This window comes from Ostrinia nubilalis, chromosome 7 (assembly GCF_963855985.1).
Source record: "Ostrinia nubilalis chromosome 7, ilOstNubi1.1, whole genome shotgun sequence".
Taxonomy (NCBI): Eukaryota; Metazoa; Arthropoda; class Insecta; order Lepidoptera; family Crambidae; genus Ostrinia; species Ostrinia nubilalis.
The window spans coordinates 4100054-4121550 of record NC_087094.1 but is presented as its reverse complement, the minus strand read 5'-3'; the positions used below and the strand labels follow the sequence as shown (position 1 = coordinate 4121550).

At 37.6% G+C, this 21497-nt stretch overlaps 2 protein-coding genes across 3 annotated transcripts in view; one reads left to right on the top strand and one right to left on the bottom strand.

Annotated features, from left to right (window-relative positions):
- Nucleotides 1-21497, bottom strand: part of LOC135073114 (THAP domain-containing protein 5-like) — a 205032-nt gene that overhangs the window by 156233 nt on the left and 27302 nt on the right. The gene's annotated exons all lie outside the window — the stretch shown is intronic.
- LOC135073073 (phospholipid-transporting ATPase VA) overlaps nucleotides 1-21497 on the top strand; it is a 64399-nt gene that overhangs the window by 32694 nt on the left and 10208 nt on the right. For both annotated transcript variants that reach the window (XR_010257577.1, XM_063967088.1), the window contains exons 2-8: nucleotides 3563-3767; nucleotides 5637-6458; nucleotides 7085-7230; nucleotides 9336-9480; nucleotides 11921-12127; nucleotides 18025-18247; nucleotides 20618-20862. Coding sequence is in view for 1 of the 2 variants with exons in the window: in XM_063967088.1 (XP_063823158.1) it covers nucleotides 3563-3767; nucleotides 5637-6458; nucleotides 7085-7230; nucleotides 9336-9480; nucleotides 11921-12127; nucleotides 18025-18247; nucleotides 20618-20862 (1993 nt within the window). In the remaining variant the exon portion in view is untranslated. The remainder of the gene's footprint in view (nucleotides 1-3562; nucleotides 3768-5636; nucleotides 6459-7084; nucleotides 7231-9335; nucleotides 9481-11920; nucleotides 12128-18024; nucleotides 18248-20617; nucleotides 20863-21497) is intronic.

Here is a 21497-nt window from a genome sequence, read left to right as displayed (position 1 = left end):
GCTGTTATCTATATGAAGTTCCACATTTGTACCACTACAGCGCTAATGTCTATAAATTTATTCTAATGTGAACTTATGTACAGCTTTAAGATGTACCTAGTTCAGGTCAATTGTGTATCTTTAATTCTTTCAAATACTGAAATTTTAGAGATCCGCAATAAAAATTATTAATGTCCGTTAAATCGCCTAGCCCAGGTACTAATAGTCAAGTATGAATACCTAAAGCATCAGACGGTAGTGTTCCCGGTTTAAATTCGTTTATTATGCTTGATAATTTATTCAAAGCGGAATGAGGAATACGATTTTCAATAGCCCATGTTCTTATTTTTTTTTTGCGAAAGGTTAAATAATTGTCCAAATCAAAATGGTATTCACTATCACAAGAACTGCAATCATCACACTCTGATATCTGGTATATTTTGAAGGGAAATTTCAGGTTCAGGCATAATATTTTCCTCTGCATCATGTACAGAACCACCATGAACAACTAAAAACAGGCTTGGGGAAATGTGTAATAGAATATCACATTCACATTCGTGTTCAGCTTAAAGCAAATAAGAGTAGTACTTGTGGACAAATAAACTGCTATTGATGTTAATGGACAACACATATAGTCCTTTTAACAGCCTACAGTGTACATGCGAACCATTGAAACACTTTTGTACAGATAGTAAAAAAAGGTTATTTTAATTATCACAAACAAGTCCTACTACAGCTACTAGCTGTATAACAGTCTAAAACAAGTAAACATAACAGCCTTTGGCTTTATAAATGACCACGTGTGTTCTATTAAAATGCTAGCTCTATAACATCGTACAAGTAGGCCGTTAAACAGCGGTTGCCGTATCTCTACCCTCCTATAATGCTCTTAGTCAGATGGCTGACTAAAGGATAGTTGTTAGAGTATTATAACACCAACAATCGTATAAAAGTATAACTCTACACTAGTCTACACTCCTATAAGTCCCTTAGACAGGTATAGGTGTAATTAATTGCAATAATACAGCTTATACATCACGAGTGAACTGTACTAATGCTTTAAGTACACATTGGAACTAAATGTGAACTCTTAAATGGAGTAAAATGTTACTTGGGTATTGTAGGTAGTATGTTTGTTTACGAACCCTAATGGTGACTCACTATCGAAGCGATGATGTACCCTAGTAATTTGAATATTTCAGTATCATATAGTACCAAAAAATATTATTAATATTAGATTTGGGTTGATAGCAGATTTACACCATTTCATTGTTGTATCAGTGTCAAAATTAAGGCTGTCACCAAGTTAAATTTATGATACGGAAGCGCAGGACGGGTCGTTGTGATTTGTTTTGTTAACCTAATTAGTTTGGGACACTAATATCACACATTAATTAGATTAATTTATTGTAAAGACTTGCATAAAATATTTAGAAACATTTTTCCCAATTACGAAAGGGTAATAACGCCCACGTGTGAAAATGCTGTCATGACAAACGACGACGCACTCTAAAGGACAATGAGTGGGCGATGACTAACGAACGAGTGAAAACACGTAGCATGTTGGGCTTCAGTTTTATGGGCGGTTTTTACAACGACCCATAAAAGGGTTGCTGCACTAATTGCGTAAACCCAAAGGACGTCCACAAAACGCTTTTGATCAGCCCTGTCTAAGTATCCTTAACCCTCACTCATGATGGGATGTTTTGACGTGATCCTATTTCATTATTATGTATCCCAGTTTAATTTATTGTGGAAACAATTTGTTTTGACATATTTCCCGTAAAGTTAACATTTGAAATAAGGAATATTAATTGGAACAGATAAGAGACTTGATAGAGCTGCTGAAAAGGCTTGACAATGAGTAACGTAGCCGAGAGCTGTTGAAAAGGATTGGCAAAAATGACGTAAACTCTTTTAAGTTTTTTTTTCTGGACCAATTTGGGATCCAACATGGGCATTATTGTAGTGATAATCAACCACCTCTGGTGTCAAATAAATTTTAGTTAACAGTTTATTGTCTTGGCGATTGGTCACGTCTTCCGCAGCCGTCCAGCGTCCGTTTGACACGCTTTCCAATATCGCTGTTGTAAGTAGGTAGTTTCCTACTTTGATTAAATATTAAAAAGCAATTTTTTGGAATGTTTAAAATAATTAGGCGAGGTGTATTTTGAATTTTAGTAATTTTCCCGGTGCTATGTAGGTAGACGTACGTACATACATAGTACATGGAACACTGTTAAATATGTATAACCAAAACATATTTAAAATATGCAATTTTCTGTTTTACTAAATTCATTTAATATACATTGGACCAAAGGACCAAACCGACGTCATTATTAAAGTTAATTGATTTATTTATTAACCTCTTTGAATGTTAATTTAAAGCTAATTAATGATTTTTTATTTATGTTTGAAGTTAAATTGGTTTACATAAATATGTTTGTTAATTAATATCAGTCCTCGATGTTTTAAATGTAAATAACAAGTTTAACTTATGATGTCAAACACAAAATCAAGTTAAAATTCAAACAATGAACTAAAAAAGAAATTATACATCAAGAAGCAATTTAGTTATCAATGTCGAATCACTTTCGTTTCTTTAATCTTTGCCGACATTTAACAAATCGTGACCTGTTGCATTTCCGTGTCGGCCCACGTAAAGCTAAGGTTACATTACTGGGGTATTAATTACTAATGCCATAATCGATACTCAATCGTGAAAACTGTTAGTTAAAATCTTTTTGTATTTAACTGGATTCGCATGTATAAGTAATGTTAAGTAAAAAAACCTGTTAACTTGAAAGTTCTTAGTGGAAATGATTATCAACAGCCATTCTTAATCCTAACTTCAAACCCAGCGCTATTGTGTTCCCAGCTTTAGCAACTCGTGTCTCGATAACATCGCGGCAAACGGCAATGTGCCGCTCGAGGGAAAAACTTCAGATTAACCAAACAATTGCCCTCTGTCAATAGACAAGTGCGCGTTATGACTTGTAGTCACGCAGTACAATGACTTATTAAAACAACGGTATATACCTTTTGCTATTACGGTATTTGTAGATTTCTCTGTAAATATGTTATCTGTCAATACTATTCAAATATTCCGTTAAAGTACCATCAACCGGTTCTAATACACAGAAATTAATATGAAGATAAGATTAAGTGCAATACTGAGCAATGATAACTACCTTCGAGTACTAAAACGATGATTGATTGAGTACTGCGTTTCTTGCGCTGATCTTCTCGGCACTCCTCGCCCATTTGTTTTCCCGAAGCAGTGTAGGGTTAAAGCAATACTGTGATGTGTAAAAGCGCTTTTTAAAAGCCTATTTGCAATATTACAGACTTATTAACTTGATCATAAGATGCATAGATCTCTATAACCTTAGGAGCAGACCTCCGATAGTTTAGTCGGGCAGTTAATCAGTATGAGCATGTATGGATGTGCGCACATTACACCGATTTCATTTTCATACAAATTAAAATCGGGCCCAACTATTGGCCGACTAAAAGTTTGTGGTCTGCGGCTAGGCTAAGATTTATCAAATCCCTTGTAACTCATTAGGAATGCCTTCCACAGATCAGCGGAGCGATACGTCAGAGTGAAATGGCGGGACGTGCGAGTGGGGGATCTGGTGCACTTGTCGAATAACGAAGCGGTGCCGGCGGACATGGTCCTCCTGCAGTCTTCCAACCCGCTCGGCATCTGCTACCTCGACACGTGCAACCTGGACGGCGAGACCAACCTGAAGCAGAGGATAGTGGCGCCAGGTTTCAGAGACAAGGTACGGCAGTATCTATTCAAGGTGAAGATTCACTTCTGTTAAATACATAATCTTATAGTGGTGATATGTCGCCTGCTGCTGCTGCGTGTAGTAGTTAGATTCGAACTTTAAGGTTAAAGATAGAGCTGGATTAGGGTTTCTGCTCGAGCTTTCTCGAACTCGAGAAAACTCGAGAAATTTGGCTTCATTCGAGACGAGAAAAAAATTACCGGAGCTCGAGAATTCTCGAGTTTCGATTTTGAAGCTTTAATATTCTTGAAAGCCTAATTTCTTAGACAAAAGTAAGTTTTTAATTATTTAATAGGTCAACGTTGCTTTTAGACTGGCCTAGTCTTTCCTTTTTTAACTGATTTGATTTCCAAGTAATGATCTCAATCGAAAATAAGTAATAATGTTCACCAACGAGTATGCTATTTATTTATTATGTATTTAATCTGACTGATTTAAAGACTGAAAAATTTCTTAACTAGACAGTTACCTTACCTAATAGACGTTAGGTTAGGTACTTGTGCCTCCTCGTAAAGTTTATTCAATTCGTTATCTGTAAGAAATTAAAAAAAATATTTTGTTCATAAAAAAAACTATCGTAATTTTGCTATTTGGACTTGTGTTCTTTAGAAAAAAAGTGATTCAATTGTAGCTCCAGATTTTTATTGTTATTTATCCTTAAAGTAAACGCGATTTTATGACTTTTGTTATTATTATTAGTAAATATTAATTATGGAAGAAGATTTTATTTTTTGTTTATTTCCTTACCAAAATAAGTGGTACTAAATTCTAATATTGATTGTTGTGCATAAAAGTAGGTATATTAGATCAAAAAAACCTGTGTTTTATTAAATTTCAACCGATTTCAGCAGTTTTCATTAAAAGACTCGAGACCCGAGAAAACTCGAGACTTTAGCCTCGAGAATTCTCGAAACTCGAGAAAAAAAATAGGTCGAGAAATCAGAAACCCTAAGCTGGATGCAAGTGGTTGGCGGAGGCCTTTGTCCAGTCCAGTGCGTAAATATGTTTACTGGAGTCGTTTACGCAACAAATAAGAAGATTTCAAAGTTTTTGACTGCTTGAATCGTATAAAATCATAAGATGCATTCTTGGAGAGCTATTAAGTACAATTCTTGCTATTACTGATAAGCCGTCTAATCTCGGAGATAAACGTTAATTTTATGACATGTACTTATGTATATTTCGGCTAAACCACGTAGTAAATATTTTAAAACAATATACTCTTAGCAAATGTTATTCCACTCATACGTAATGTTTTGCAATCGTTACATCCCAAAACTGTTGTCACACATCACACAGTAATATTATGTGGTCGATGTTTGAGAGCATGACATGTATCATTGACCCACATTTGTAAAACAATAACTGTGGTGTTTGCATAGTTTGCTTCATCTAATATCATATAGTAGCCAGCCCATCACTTACTTGAAACGCAAACGAATAACATTTGCTCCCTGTATTACGCAAATTGCTTTGAACGCTCTGCAACTATCAAAACTATTATGCATGTAGCCATTGTCAATTTATTACGTACCTACGTTACATACCAGATCTTGCATTGCCCCAAATCGTAAATCAACAAAATTGGCACTATAAATTGAGAGAACCTATTAACCTCATTGCAAGAGCTGCAAGTTATATCAAACGGCGCTTTCATAAGTTGATGGCCATAATAATGACAATAACCAAAGTTGTAGATTATTATCAATGTTTAGGTAAAAGAAACGGAGCGTGAGAATGACTTTCTACAATAAATTTCTATTCAAATAGAAGTAATTTGGAAAAGCAGTTTCGAGTCAAATTTTCTTTTGTCATTGTGAATTCAATTGTTTTGTGCTCACGACACCCTATTATTTTCAGCAAGCTGAATTCAATCCACTAAAATTCCGGAGTTCAGTGGAAGTTGAACGACCCTCTACAAAAATATATCGGTTTAATGGCACGATATCCCACCCAAACGGGGACAGAGTACCGCTTAACTCCGAAAATCTGCTATTGAGGGATTGCTTAATCAAAAACACTGATTACGTAGAAGGAATCGTGGTATACGCGGGACACGAAACAAAAGCTATGCTCAACAATGGTGGTCCCAGGTACAAATGTTCAGGTTTAGAAAGAAAAATGAACACTGATGTCATATGGTGCGTTCTGGTGCTTCTCTTCCTCTGCTGTGCCGGCGCTGTCGGCTGTAAAGTATGGTTAGACCAATACCATCCTCTGGTGGCCAAATTCACGCCGTTTCTTCCACAACCGGGCAAGCCGGCATACGAAGGGCTGCTCATATTCTGGACTTACATAATAGTGTTACAAGTCATGATACCGGTGTCTCTCTACGTTACGATCGAAATGACGAAACTGCTGCAAGTTTACCACATACACCAGGACGTCGAGATGTACGATCCTGAGACGAACACGCGGGTGGAGTGTCGAGCGTTGAACATCACGGAGGAGTTGGGGCAGATCAATTACTTGTTCAGTGACAAGACGGGGACGCTGACGGAGAATAAGATGGTGTTCAGGCGGTGTACAGTGAACGGCGTGGACTACGACCACCCGCCCGGGCCGCCCGCCGAGCCGTCGGCCGAGCTGCCGCCGATCGTCACGCCCATCACCAGCGTGTCGCCCAACAGGAGGATGCTCCAGCACTTGTTGGACAACAACGACGCTCAGCATACGCAAAAGGTAAGCTACATTTTTCACAAATCTCTACAAGTCATAGTCTTTTTGTAAAAAATATTTATAGCTACCGCGGATATTACCCATGCGATAGTAGCGGATAAACCCGAAAATAATGTGAGGAAAGGTGCTGCACGTTAATATTGATATTTTCCTGTTGAAAATTGAATGAACGTCCTTAAAGTTTATTAATAATACGGGTCATTTGCAACAAATTTAGACTACTTACACTAATATTACCTATACATAAAAGATTTGATTGATTTTTTTTGTATTGAATCAGCTCTGCAAAACTACTGGACTGATTTGAAAAAATCTTTCACCATTACAATCCTACATTATTTCACACACAGCTCGCTCGATGCTTTCGTTAACCAAATTGACAGCAGTGGCAGTTCAATTTTATCCAAATCAATCTCCTTCTTCATTTTCTCCATAAACTTCTTCTCTTCTGACACCGTCACATCTTCTTTCAAATTGATTTCAGCAAACTTCACTTTACTCGCCTCAGTGCTATCTCTTTCCTTCCTCTTCTTCTCAGTACAATCAGGGTCGGACTGCTCCGAAATGGGGATACTTCCAGTCAAAACTAATATAAATTTTGGCTTTAAAAACTCAATTTATTCGGGCAGGTCCGCGAGTTTCTGCTGATCCTGGCGGTATGCAACACGGTGGTGGTGAGCCTGCCGCACGTGGACTCCATGCAGATGAGCGACTCCACCTCGGGCGACGTGCAGAAACCCTCGCGCTCCAACGGCACCCTTCGATCCAACGACAAGTGAGTGTTTACATAGAACAATAGCATACGATGAGGCGCGGTGAACCCGGCGCCTTAACCCTTGACCTTTTTGGGTCCTTTGGTTTAATCAATATTACTAAATCTTGTCCGCCTCTCGCCACCTCAGGGCAGGGCTGACACGGGATCTTAATCTTATTCATAATGCTTGCACTTGAATGAACTCTAGATTAACTATGTGTTTAATTTATTCAAAATTAAGTTGTGATACCTGCCAATTTTCACAAAACTGCGTCATATTAGAAAAAATAGCTATTAAATTGAGCAGGATTTTCGTTATTGAACTTAAATAAATAAATAAATAAAATAAAAAGTATTTATTTCGGATAACAGGGATCCATAATGTTAGTAAAAACTTAGGCTATGTTAGTATCTTATTTCTAAAACAGACTTCGTCCTGCTGAGCATGTGGCCGATCAGTGGACAATCCCCATTAAGAAACCATTTAAGCCATTTAGCCTGTAAAAATATTAGTCTTGCTAACCGCATTGTCCATTGTAATTAGCGACAGGCGACAAAGCACACGTTCAAGGTCTTCGTATTTGCAAAATCTTCGAGTTAATTAGTCGACAGTTAAAACAATACTAAAAAAGATTTCCTGTTGTGAATGAACCTGAATGAGATATTTCAATAACTTGATCAAACGGTTGATATAAGTATTGTAATACACATTAAATACAGTAGTAAATATGTTAACATATTTTACGTACGAGCATTTGCTCACAGCTGGTATATTCTTATTGATATCATATACGTCACAAAAAATATCGATACCTATCACTCCCATTGGATTTTATCAGCTGATACATAGTTTCTCTACCATAATGGTTCTATCTTTTTATATTTGCAAACCTGAGAGCATTTTATGACGTAATAAGAGCGATATTACCAAAAAAAAACATATAACTCAATGTGCTGTACCTACATCATCATTTCTCTTATTGAGTATCACAGCGCAGCGGCTGCAAAAAACAGGTCTGCCAGATGTAATACTATTTCAATATTGGTTCTTATATTGGTTTCTAAGCTCTAGTTTAAATAAATATTGATCGATCAACAGCACAGCTAACAGGATAACGTTAATGTGTAGGTTGAATTAATGGATGTGTTTGTTTAACTTGTATGTTATTGGTTAGTCTCTTATACGCATGAATTGTTAAGAATATTTTAATACTATTTGTATGGTTCTCTTTTGTACGATAAATCTAATAACAGCAATAATGAGATTCTTCAAAATTTAAATTAGTTCTAAAAATGTAAGCTGCTCTTTAGTGATATGATGTCACTTCTAAATTCGCAATGCATTCTTTTTATTTTTAGTAATACATGAGTACATTCGCAATTTATTTTTAGTGATCACCATCCATGTCTATGTAGACTAGAAAACGGTATTTTAAAGGTTCGTATTTTAAGAAGTGACTTCACTTCAAAATCTTTTCTGACCTTCTTTTTATAAGAAAAGCATTTATGTTTTTGCAGAAATATAAATGAAGAAAAGACTGCATTTATAGCAGCGTTTTGAAGCCTTCGCGGCATAACTTTCAATCAAGTGATATGCAAAAGTCTTGTAAAAAACATTATTGTAGGCTATTCATTTAGATTTATAAAAGTAAATTATTTAATTTAAAAAAAATTGCTTATTTTCTTGGGTTCCATTAGATTGGATTAGACCAGTCTAACTGTTGATCCTGGCTATGATAATACAGCTCCGCTAGGCAAAACGTCACACTTGTAATTTGGAAATGCCTTTTCTCTACCGTTTTTGTATGAAGTTACTCCGTGAACGAATCCGATTTTCGGGGCGATCAAAATGTGCAACTTGTCTAGGCCCACCGAAGTTGCAGTGGTGGGAAAGAGAGGCGTTATTGACTTACTTGACTTGTCATATGTCCCCTAGAAGGGGCAAAGGGCGTCCACAACAGTCCTCCATCGCGTTCGGCCTTGAGCTTCGTGTTTGATCTCGCTCCAAGTCTTGCCGATCTTCTTCGCCTCGTCTGCTACAGTGCGCCGCCAAGTTTGTTTGGGGATTAGACCCGTATTTATTGCTGTGGGCTGTTCAAAATTCAAATACTAATTTTTTTTCATAGATATGCCAGACTGACTGAATCCCGGTCGACGACGCCGTCGCCGCCACCATCCACCTCACCCCTCCGGATTCGTCTGCCGAAGCTGCCTTTCGGCTCGCGAGAGGAGACTGAGAGCGAGCCTAGTACATCGACTGCAGAGCAGCAGGTAAGCATCGATGTTGAGATCGTATCTAATACAGGCAGGGCCGTATTTAAGCTACTAGGGGCCCTGGGCACTTAAGTGGGGCACTTATCATCTGGAAAAAGGTCTTGTGATCTGATGGGGGCCCCCTGGGCATGTGCCCAAAGTGCCCCGTAGGAAATGGGCCTGAATACAGGAGATTTACGCCCGTATTCACAAACGATTCTTGCTTAAGTGAAGCAGCAAATCGAACGCGTGATTGGTATGTCACCCTGTGCGTTCACGCGCACTTTAAGACCTCATAGTAATGTTTGTGAATACGGGCGTTAGGACTGTTGTAAGGAAGGCTTAAGTTGAGACACGTTTGGACATAACTAGCTTTTTAGCTTATCGTTTAATGAGTCACGCTGCCTACTTTACATAGTATAGTGACCTTATTACATCACTGTTTGCCAATGAGTGACTCGTCGAAATCGGTCCAGCCATTTGGAGATTAGCCAGAGCAAACAGACAGACAATTATTTCTAAACCGTGAATATAAACATTATAAACAGACGCTTCAGTTTATTTAGAATTCTAGATTACAGATGATACCTACATCTATTAATAGAAAATTAGATTTTCAGTCATTCTAGTCTACAAGATTAAACACAACTATCTATCTACCTTTGCGTTTACTTAAACTTAGATCACCTAGATCGGTAATTAATAAAAGTTATGATAGATTATCTTCATGTCATTCAATCTACGTTAATGTTTTAAGTAAAACCAATGGTGAAACAGCACATACACAAACAGTTGACTGAACAAACTCACAGTTATTGAACGAGTCGATAAAAATTACGCCACGCGGCATGTATGACGGCCGACATCTGTGATTGGTTAGCGTGCAAGTGACAACTGATAATGATGACTTGTCATTAAGCGATTAATTATGTCACCTTACCAAGAAACCGGAGTTAAATTGGTTAATGTAAAAAAGAAATAATTCATAACATGTTTTAAATTATGCTTTTGTATCCGTTACCAATGAGGGTTTTCGCGTATGAAAGATCCGCTAGATGGCGGGACGTGGATGTGGGGTCTGACTACTGCGTGATTGGTGGATTTTGACATATATTATCTGTCAATGTCATGTCAAAAATAACCAATCACGCAGCATTTGGACCTCGCGTCTACGTATTGCCATCTGGCAGATGTTTCATACGCGAAAACCCTCATTATATTATTCTAGTAAAATAAATTACTGCAGCATTAATATTTTGACTTTAATTAGTCATTTACTCCCACACACACCATATTTTTGTAGTTATTCAAGTCGTTTCGCGTAACTAAAATGCAAATATTTAACGATTAGCTGTCTGCGGTGCAATTGAAACTGTTAATTGAGACATTAAATATCACAAAAAGTCAAGTAATTTGTCTACTTATAACGTAAACCGCAGCGAAATGCGGAACCAATCGAGCCGCGGAAAAAATGTAATCAAATAACTACAATAATTGCAACGCAATGAATTTTTCGGTATTTACAATATTATGTAAAGGCAAAGTGCCCTGTTACGCTTTTACCTATTAGTAACTACTTCACATGCCAAACGCTATGTTTTACGAGTTAATCGTGTTCGTGGCTGATTGTTGTATCGCAGTGTTTTATATATGCGCAATGTAATGGATAATGGAGAAAACTTTCCTTATTAATGTCGATTCTAATTTTGTGTGTTACTCGTATAACACCGTTATAACTAAAACGAAATTGTCAATTTTTATGTTAGTGCAATCAAAAAACAATTGAGAGAGAGTAATAACAAATAAGGATTCCGTGGAGGGTAGTTGAACGGGAAGCATGGTCGATCTGTTTTAATGGTTTCAATTTATTATTTAATGGACTTTAGTGTACAAATTTGGTGTTATTTTGTGTTCTAAAGTGCAGTGAAGTGATAAATTATAAAAAACATTGAAATACTTCGAATTTGAGCGCGCATCGAGTGTCGAGTGGGTTGTCGTATGAACAACCCGCTTTGGACCCGGTGGCGTCTCGAAACCTGCTTACGGGCATACTTAACTCCACGGAATCCATGAAAACTCAATAGAACTGAAACACCCACGTTCTATTGATAACTATGTCAATATTTTTCACTCGACATTGGCAGAAATAAACCTCCCAAAGAGGTTTGGTTGCCACAAATAAAAAAATAAAAATAAAAAAAATAACAAATATAACGTTATCACACAAAATATGTGAGAAAAATTTTCCTCAACATGCAGCGCTAATGGTTTCCCGATAAGTAATAATATCTCAATCATTTGAGAGAACAATAGCCCAACAACGGTGTAAGTGATAAACTGCTGATTCGTGGGTCGGTAGTTTGAACCCCGCTGCCACTGGACTATTGTGGTGGACCTACTCGTAACATTAAGCATAATAATTTAGCATCAGTAATTATTTGTCATTTTTGTCCATCAGTTCGCGCGCTACGAGGCGGAAAGTCCCGACGAGCTGGCGCTAGCGGAGGCAGCGCTCGCGTACGAATACGAGCTACGGTGCCGCGCGCCCGACGAGGTCGAGGTCGGCATACGAGGCGAGCTTACGAGGCTCAAGGTGCTGAGGGTGCAGCCCTTCGACTCCGTGCGGAAGTGCATGTCCGTCGCCATACGCACGCCCACGGGACAGGTGAGAACACTAACTGCTCGACTGTTCATATATATTATTATACTAAACATAGATGTCGCATACTTAACGAGGTCGAGGTCGGGATACGAGGCAAGCTGACCCCACTCAAGGTGCTGAGGGTCCAGCCCTTTGACTCTGTGCGGAAGTGCATATCCGTGGCCATACGCACGCCCACGGGACTAGTGAGAACTGACAACGTTAACTGCTCGACTGTTCATAGATGATAATAAACATAACAGTATAGCTGCGGTACGCGCGCCTTACGAGGTCGAGGTCGGCATACGAGGCGAGCTTACGAGGCTCAAGGTGCTGAGGGTGCAGCCCTTCGACTCCGTGCGGAAGAGCATTTCCTTCACCATAGGCACGACGCCCACGGGATAGTTGAGAACGTTAACTGCTCGACTGTTCATAGATGATAATAAACATAATAGTAGAACTGCGGTACGCGCGCTCTTCGAGGTCGAGGTCGGGATACGAGGCAAGCTGACCCCGCTCAAGGTACTGAGGGTCGAGCCCTTCAGTACAGTGCGGAAGTGCATGTCCGTCGCTGAGAACGATGACTAATCGACTATGTATAGATAATAGTCTATTTTTACTCTCATATTATCCATATTCTATTGATAATATGAGAGTAAAAATAGACTTAGTGGAGGTTGATCCAAAATTGAGGGTGACGCCTTTCGACTTCGTACAAGTTACAGGTGATACCACAAACTGATCATAAGAACCGCATTTATGTAAGTTTAGTTTTCATTCAAGCTCGATAAATTTATTATAATGAAAAGAAATCATTTAAGGAAACCAGCATTCCGTATAAAAACGTGATCAGTTCTCAAAAATAAAATAATAAATGATAACCTTGTGAAACATAATAAAATGACCTTCATAAGTCCTTGTATTATTATTTATAAAGGCCAAAAACTAGATCACATGCTGGCTGTGTCTCATATGAAAAAATGTGTAGTTTTTGCAAATGTGTGTCATTGAAACAGTCATAAATCTTTATTCTAATATTGTAAGAATAAAAAAACAAAGTAATAAATAACAAGGCGCCTTCAGATATCCTTCAGGGCACTTGTTGGTGACGGCAACGCACATATGTTACAAGTATACTAGTAATTTAAAAAAAAACTGATAGAAGTTGTTGCAAATTCAGATCTTCGTGCGTTGATAATAACTTCTACTGTTGCTTTGGCAACTTTTGGACGCCATAATTTTAGATGATAATTTTGAACCTTCGTTCCAAATAGGTGAAGTGCAATCTTAAACCCTCATCTCAAGTACAATCTCGTGCGAAGTGCTCTCACAAGATTACAAGAAAAGAAATCTTGTAAAAAATCGTAGCGTCTAGCATTCTTGTCTTGATCAATTAAGAATCAACACCCCAATCAATGTTATCTGGTATTTGAAACTGGAGATAAATCACGTTTCTTTAAGTACGGCCACTTCTCTAATCTTCGTCGTTAACGACGTCATACCGATCCCAAAAAGCATGCAAGGAAATATTTATCCCACCAAAAACATTCTGTAAAAAACTAGCCAAGTCTCGATGGAGCTGCTTGTTTATCTCTAAAAAGTAATGAAATCTAGACAAAGTCGTGCCAAGTCTACGGTTCTTTACTGCGATTTCTTTATTATTATAGTTAATGTTGTGTGACTTGGCCGTTTAAGGGTACAAAACCAGGTGCTCCATGACACCATTGCACCAATCTGTTGCCAGAACCGCTACCCATTGACGATGGAATATTGCCACTTGGAAAACGTTGATTTAATAACCAGTCAATTGTAGGCTTAATAAAGCAGCGTATTTCAATAATACTTATGCATGATTATTGAGATAATAAAGATTGTTCAACGGCCAAGTCACGCAACATTAACTATAATAATAAAGAAATCGCAGTAAAGAACCGTAGACTTGGCACGACTTTGTCTAGATTTCATTACTTTTTAGAGATAAACAAGCAGCTCCATCGAGACTTGGCTAGTTTTTTACAGAATGTTTTTGGTGGGATTTCACTTCTTTTTGTAGAATGTGGCATAATTATTTAACGTCGTCGTCCTTTAATATTATCGACATTTTTTTTACGATATTAAACATAGCGACCTTTAAAATTGACAACGAATCAGAATTATTGTATTAATAATAACTTAACCTTAGCGAACCTCACGATATAATAAACGAAATCAACCAAATTCAAATTACACAACATTCATTTTAATCGACGGGGGGGTCTAGAAAGGAAAAAAAATCTGGACACCGCGGTGCAGAAAATCGACGCTCAAAGTCTAGCACGCCATCTAGCGGTGAGCGGTACAGGCGAACACCACGGTGCCGGTGTGGCGCTAGTAGTATTGATTATGAATGTGTTACTCCAGATCTTCGATTTTCCTAGTTTTTATAGTTTTCCCTTAATGTGGCCATTAAACCCTAACTCTGTACCAAATTTCAGCTCTCTGAGTTTATGGGAAGTACTAGTTCTATTTTGATGATCATCAGTGAGTGAGTGTCATAAATGCGAAACTTTGCTTTCGCTTAACTTCGGAACTAAATGACCTACAGACTTGAAATTTTGGATTTTAAGTATGTGATTATAGCTTACTAGATGACGAAAATTTCTGCGTTCTGGTCTTATCCAGAGGTTCTCAAATAGGGGCCTGAAAATGCGGCGAAATGGTTCCAGTAAAGGATGGTACGGCAGTGTTTGCTTCGCGCTCGACTTGGCGGGGGCACTGCCGTGCCCCCAGATTTCGAAATTATAACAGCTGCATAAATCCGGGTTTCTCAGCGTAACAATGTGTGACAGTTCAGAGAACAGTGAGTCATTCAATCGGGAACACACTGACCTGCGACTTATGACCGACATCGCTCTCTGGGAAACCCACCTATTTTGTACTATCGGGGACTCGGACGCCTTGACACCTTAAGGGCCTAAATTGTTTGCACACACACGCTCGATTAAGCTACGCCCCCGTTCATTCATGTTTCGGGTCTAAGCGGCGTCGGCGCACCAGTGTAGATGTTTGCCCTAGCAAACCAAGCTCTATGCTAAAGCGTTTAGAATTGAGTATTGCTTATTACCCGCATCCGTAGCGCTCGTTTGGCAACGTCGCATTTTAGTCAATTTGAAACCCAATAAAGAATCGCTACAAAATATTATATGGGGCTTCGTGTAAAATTTGAACTAGCGATTGCCCGCTCGGGTCACAAAATTGGTATCGCTCATTCTAACTGTGCAATTTCCCGAGAAAAAGGTAGCCCTTTCTATAATTATTGTTGATATTAAGAGTGTAAATCTCATTCATTATATTAGTTTAGCTAGTTAAGGCGAGAAATACAAAATCATACAGTTACTTTCGAATTTTACTTATTTAATAGGTATTTAATTTATTTGGAACTTATAATTTATAAACAATATGTTATTGAATTAATTAGTAAAGAGTTAAGGAATGTTAGTGGCTTAAAAACAATTATTGTAAGATCTGGCTACATAATAACTTTCTTAAATCCTTGAATGTAAATAAAAACCTATAATAGGTTTCTATTTATTTTTAATACATTAGTCACTTTTGTTTTCCGTTTTAAAGAAACACTGATCTACGTTATTACAATTTAATACAAATATTGCACTATGTAGCAATGATCCAGGTAATTGGTTATCGTAAATATTATAATATTAAGTTAGTTTTATTTCAAATTCAATTTTTTATTGCACATTAAGTGTCTTTACACAAGGTCTTAAATCAATAACAATTAAACTTCAAACTAAATAATACTTAAACAGTTAACAATGCTGCAATGTATAGATAAGTGTGTAAGTAAATATGTATAAGAATTAAGATTTATTTTGAGAGACATGGTTCAGTAATCGCGCGGAGATCAATAAAAAGGCAATCAAACAGTCCAATTACTAGCACGGGTCAACACAAAACAAAATCAATCGGTTATTGATCACAAAACTTAACAAAAAAACAAAGCAGAGAATATGTCGACAGTTCGCCAAAGCAAAAAGCAGACACACCTCGTATAAAAACACAATATTAAAAAAATACATATCTATTTGTTTGTAACCAAATTCTATTATTAAAATTCTAAGGCTGAGTTGCACCATCTTACTTTAACTTTGACAAACGTCAAAAATCTGTCAAACTCCATACAAAAAGCACCGGTTACCGTTATAGTTACGGTCAAAGTTAGGTGGTGCAACTCAGCCTAAAACTAAGAAAGATTGAAGAAAAAGAAACATTTCGCTTTAAACCTTAACCGTATGACAATAAAGTGCACAATGGTATTTCGTATTGCAACCTAAGCCCTGATTGTCTCTTATTGGTCGTAGTAAAAATATAGTAAAATGCGTAACCAATTAGAGACGGGGTGAGCACGTGACCGGAGCGATGCGCTTACGCTAAAATTTCTACAAAGTGGTCAGGCGGAAGAGTCCCCGATAGTACGAACCTTAATGACCCTACGCGCGCTTTACATGCAATAAATATTCCACACGGTTTTTAATGGAAACGATTAAATTGAAATTTTCGGAAACGATAATTATGTGTTATTGATACGATTGCCTAATGAATACATACGGAAAATACGCAAATGAAATTTGTTACTGCGATAAAGCACATTTTTAAATTTCAACGTCCTATTACCGATTTAGCATCCGATGAGTGGTTTAAAATTAATGCGGAAACTCCTTTAACTGGAGAACTCGTTCTACCGGGGGCTTGTCAATGTGCCCCAAATATGGCGCAGTTGTAATTATTAGTTGTAATTATTGCAGTCGACCTCTAGGCCGCGCCAAAATAATCCAACCTTTAAGTGTCAAGACCAATTACAACATAATTGCATGTTAATTTCCTGTCTTCAAATAAAGATGTGTACATGACACGTGTTCGAGCGTTTCACGTGTGAATAGAAATAGAAGCGTAACAAAAGAATTACGTACTAATCACGTACGTATTTTTTGTTGTTTTTATTATGCATTTTTGCCAATGCAACCGTATTGAATTATAAAAAGTTTGATTTTAATTTCATGCGGATCCGCACAGCTTGTTCATCACATTTCGTTCAAGCTAAACAGTATCTTACGTGATTGCAATAGATGCTATTTTATATTATTCAGTTAATCGATTCGCTGGGGCTCTATCTTTTCTACTTTGCACATTCAAAGATCGAATGACGTTATACTTCAAAAATGAATGAAACATTCACCTTCAGATAGTTCTTGCGCTAAAAATGAACAGTAAAAATACTCGAGCGATTTTCTTTAAAGTGGTCGGGCGATCATAAGCTTCATATTGACGATGATACATACTCTCACTTAAATAATAAATCAAGCCGACCCTCTCTTTTGCTGTCTCCTCACGTTATCACTTATTATCATACTGAGTGAGTACTGACCCATAATTGTTTCCTGTCTGCTGAACTCGCAACGGACAAATTAACTGACTGACTCGTAAAACCACAATAAGAAGAAATATCTTATAACGCCATTTAGGCCCGATTCGACCAAACTTTTATCCGAGAATAACTGGCACATTGACAGTTTCAGTATGGGAAATACGTCAAAATGTGGAATAGCTGACGACTGACGACTTATTCTGAAATTAATATTTACTCTTGTTTGGTCGAATCCAACCTTAATATAATAACTTAAGACAATAGGACCTCTCTAGTTTGATACCTGAATGATTCGTCTTAAAAAAACTTGGTGTCCAAAAAGATGCCACTCGACATAAAAGCTTTCGTAACGTAAAGGTGTTCCTTACATACATAGATAAATACTTTATTGTATATCACACACACAAAACAAGAAAAGAAAGACATACATAGATCAAAATAAGTTGCCTAGATCTTATTATTTAAAACTAACTACAATAAAACCTTTTGCATCTTCTAGGTGGTGCTATACGTGAAAGGCGCTGACAGCACAGTCCTGGGAGCCCTAGCGCCAATGCGCGCCGGCTCTGCCGAGTCGGCCGCCTACGAGAGGACCCGCTCGCTTCTGTCGGAATACTCGCGCGCGGGTCTACGGACGCTGGTCATGGCCAAGCGGACGATGCAACCGGCTCTTTGGGAGGAGTGGCTCGCTGGCCACGTGAGAGCTTCCGAGATTGGCGAAGGTAGGATTGCGCTTTGAATCTGTTTTCAGCTGATTTTTTTTTCTACGCACAATGACCCAATCGAACGGCTAAATGCAATTTGTTTGTCTTGCTATAGATCGTTTCATCCACGAAGATGCGCCCCACCATTCTTTCGCTAATGTTTGAGTGTTATCGGTACACGCTAAATTATCCATGAGTGCACACGCACACTACAATAATGACGTTCGGATTGCTCGGATCTAACTCCCCAAAAATTGGTGGGGCGCATCTTCGTGGATGAAACGATCTATAACTATGTTTTTTCCAGCTTTGTTTTGCGTATTTTTTTAATATAGTATTAAACATGTGTTATAAAACATATTATACAAATTAATTAAGTAGGTACCTCACCTTTTTTGAAGTCGCTTGAAAATTATAAGATGATCATAAATTACCTCTAGTCAATAGTAAGGTACAAAGCAGAATAGACCCTGGCTAGTATATGTACCATTTCTACTAAGTCATTGCTTTATACTACCTAGTGACCTGATTATTAAAATTAGTGAATAAAGCAAAGAATAATTAGCTGAATACTTTTTATCAGATGTAATTTCCACCCACATGAAGACTGTGTAATAATTTCCTGTATGAAAAATATGCGCATATTTTTACATGTCAGTATAATAATAATTAAAACGTAATAATTCAAGATAACAACGGCTCCTTAATATTAGCTAAGTGTATTAGTTTTGATTCCATAATGTCCCCATAAGCGTGCTTTTTGCTCAATTATGAAGTCAAAAAGTAGTCATTGTAATATTTCAACAGTACAGTAACAGTTATCTGCTTTGTTTTAAAATTCTGATAATGTTAATCAGCACACAGGAAACTAGTATTTCACATTCAACCTTTTGTGAATATCCTGGTGGCTTTTGGTAATTTGACTATGGCATAATTTCCCATTAAAAAAAACCTGCCAATGTAGTGGTAATAAAAACCAGTCTAATTTGAAAAGCGTAAAACATCACTAGTATAATTCCAATCATCAAATTAAGTGGGAAGAGTAACCTGTTACATACACTGCAGAAACATTTTAGGATTGCGCCGCAGCCGGATACATGCTTCAGAAACTTTAACTGCTTAGTATCGATCGTGAACTTGAACTGCAGCCAAAACGCCAAGTACATGCGTGCGAGGTGCATCCCAATCTTAAGGCTAGTCAGTTGTCTCGAAATCACATAAAAATCATACCTGGCTGGTTAAGAAAAAAATCTCAAGTTGTAAATAAACCTCATCAATTCAAAGAGCAAGTACATCATTTATTTCATTTTAAACTTTCTACTATTCGATTAGTCGGCGCAGTAACATGCGCTATGGATACGTGATGAATCCGAAGTGTGAATGTAATAATAAAATCGAATCATTTTTTGTTGCGTTTTTGCACGCATTGAGTGTTGGGCACAGGTGTGCTGTATTTTTATGCTTCTCGTGTTTCAATTTGCTTGTTTTGACGATTTTCTTTACAAATATTCGTATCGTTTGAAAAAAGCAAATTGTCACTTCACATTTTTTGCAAATGCTTTCAAATGCGAAATTTTTTAGTGTACCTTACGGTAGACACTTAAGTCAGCATCGCTTTCAGACATGCAGCGGTGAATCGCTCTCAAATCGGGTCACCGTAACGGTGCACGAGCCGCTGCATATGAGACTCTAAGGCTGAAAGAATTAGATTCAAAATAGAAAGTAACCAAAATAGGAACAGTTTATTTTCCGCATATTTCGTCTGGAGCGTATCACTGACAAAGCGTTCCCGCTTCTTTAAATAGGTGATATACTTCTATGAAACTAGACATGATTTCGTATTGTTTTTCTTTAATAAAGAGGCAAATAAATAAGCTTTTAGCAACGATAGCTTTGTAGCAAAGTTGCTGGTGTTTTGCATTCTACATCTGATCTAATTTTCACCACCACACCATCTAACTTTTCTTTATATCAATCGCTTACCTACTTATTTTCCCTTTTTATTAATACGCCGTTGCCAGTGCTTATACTAATAATATTCAAATACATGGTAATCTTTATTAAGACCTTGAAATTAAATGGTTTCTATACACGTAATATACATTTTGTGTACGACCTTTTCAGAGCTAGGTATCTAAATATTCGACTCTGAAAGTCATGCCTTATCAGTTATCTGTATAATGTTGAAAGTTTATAAGTTTTGGCTTTTTGCCTAAAACAAACCAAGGAATTCATGCTGCAGTGCAGTTTCGGATTAATATTTACCTGCAAATATTGTAGGCACATTGTAATTTGTTAGCAAAATCCAAAACCGAGTTTATTTTTATTAGCTGGCAACTTACAAAAATAGATTTAATGTTGTTATAAAACGTATTGCAACATCGGCAGGTCGAGAGAAACGCATTCGCGATTCACTGGCGCGATTGGAGAGCGCCTTGACGTTAGTTGGAGCGACCGGCGTCGAAGACCGACTACAGGAGGACGTGCCGCGGACCGTGCGAGCGCTACTCGACGCCGGCATCGTGGTGTGGGTGCTCACCGGCGACAAGCCCGAGACCGCCATCAACATCGCCTACTCCGCCGCGCTGTTCTCGCAGAGCGACCGCCTGCTGCACCTCATGTCGCGGGACAAGGTCAGTGCGAGCTACACGGGGACTCACTAGACGCAGTACATCGGTGTGGGTGCTCAGTCTCACGCTTGAAAATGGTTACGGTAACCCGGCTCGAAGGACCATTTAAATAATAATAATAACTTTATTTGTCCAAAACACAATCGTGATGTTAAATAAGGTACATGTTAAAAATGTATGTAGTACATTGGTAGGCGAGATTGACAACTACCCTCCGCGCTAGTAATAAAACTGTGTTGCGGCAGAGTAGTGACAGCACGTCGTCCATGATAGCCACATAGCACAAACAAAACAGACAGTACACATTCGCTAGGTTTACTCGAATGTGTAATATTTATAAACACATTAGTTATTGTGATAAAATAAAATATTGTGTCAACCAAATGATGCAGTTTATGAGCAAAAGGATATAATGATAATATAATTTAGGGTCTATGTATAGTATTTTTATCTAATTAAAATATTTGTAAGACGAAATAAATGCATATTATTTATTATATTTGAGTACGCCAAAGTAAAATACTTTTTTTTAGTATGATATTTTAATACTTAATAATATGATAACGTAATAATATACCTACCTACAAAATCGCCATTTTATATCATAGCGTACATAGAATAATTTTTCCATTCCTTTT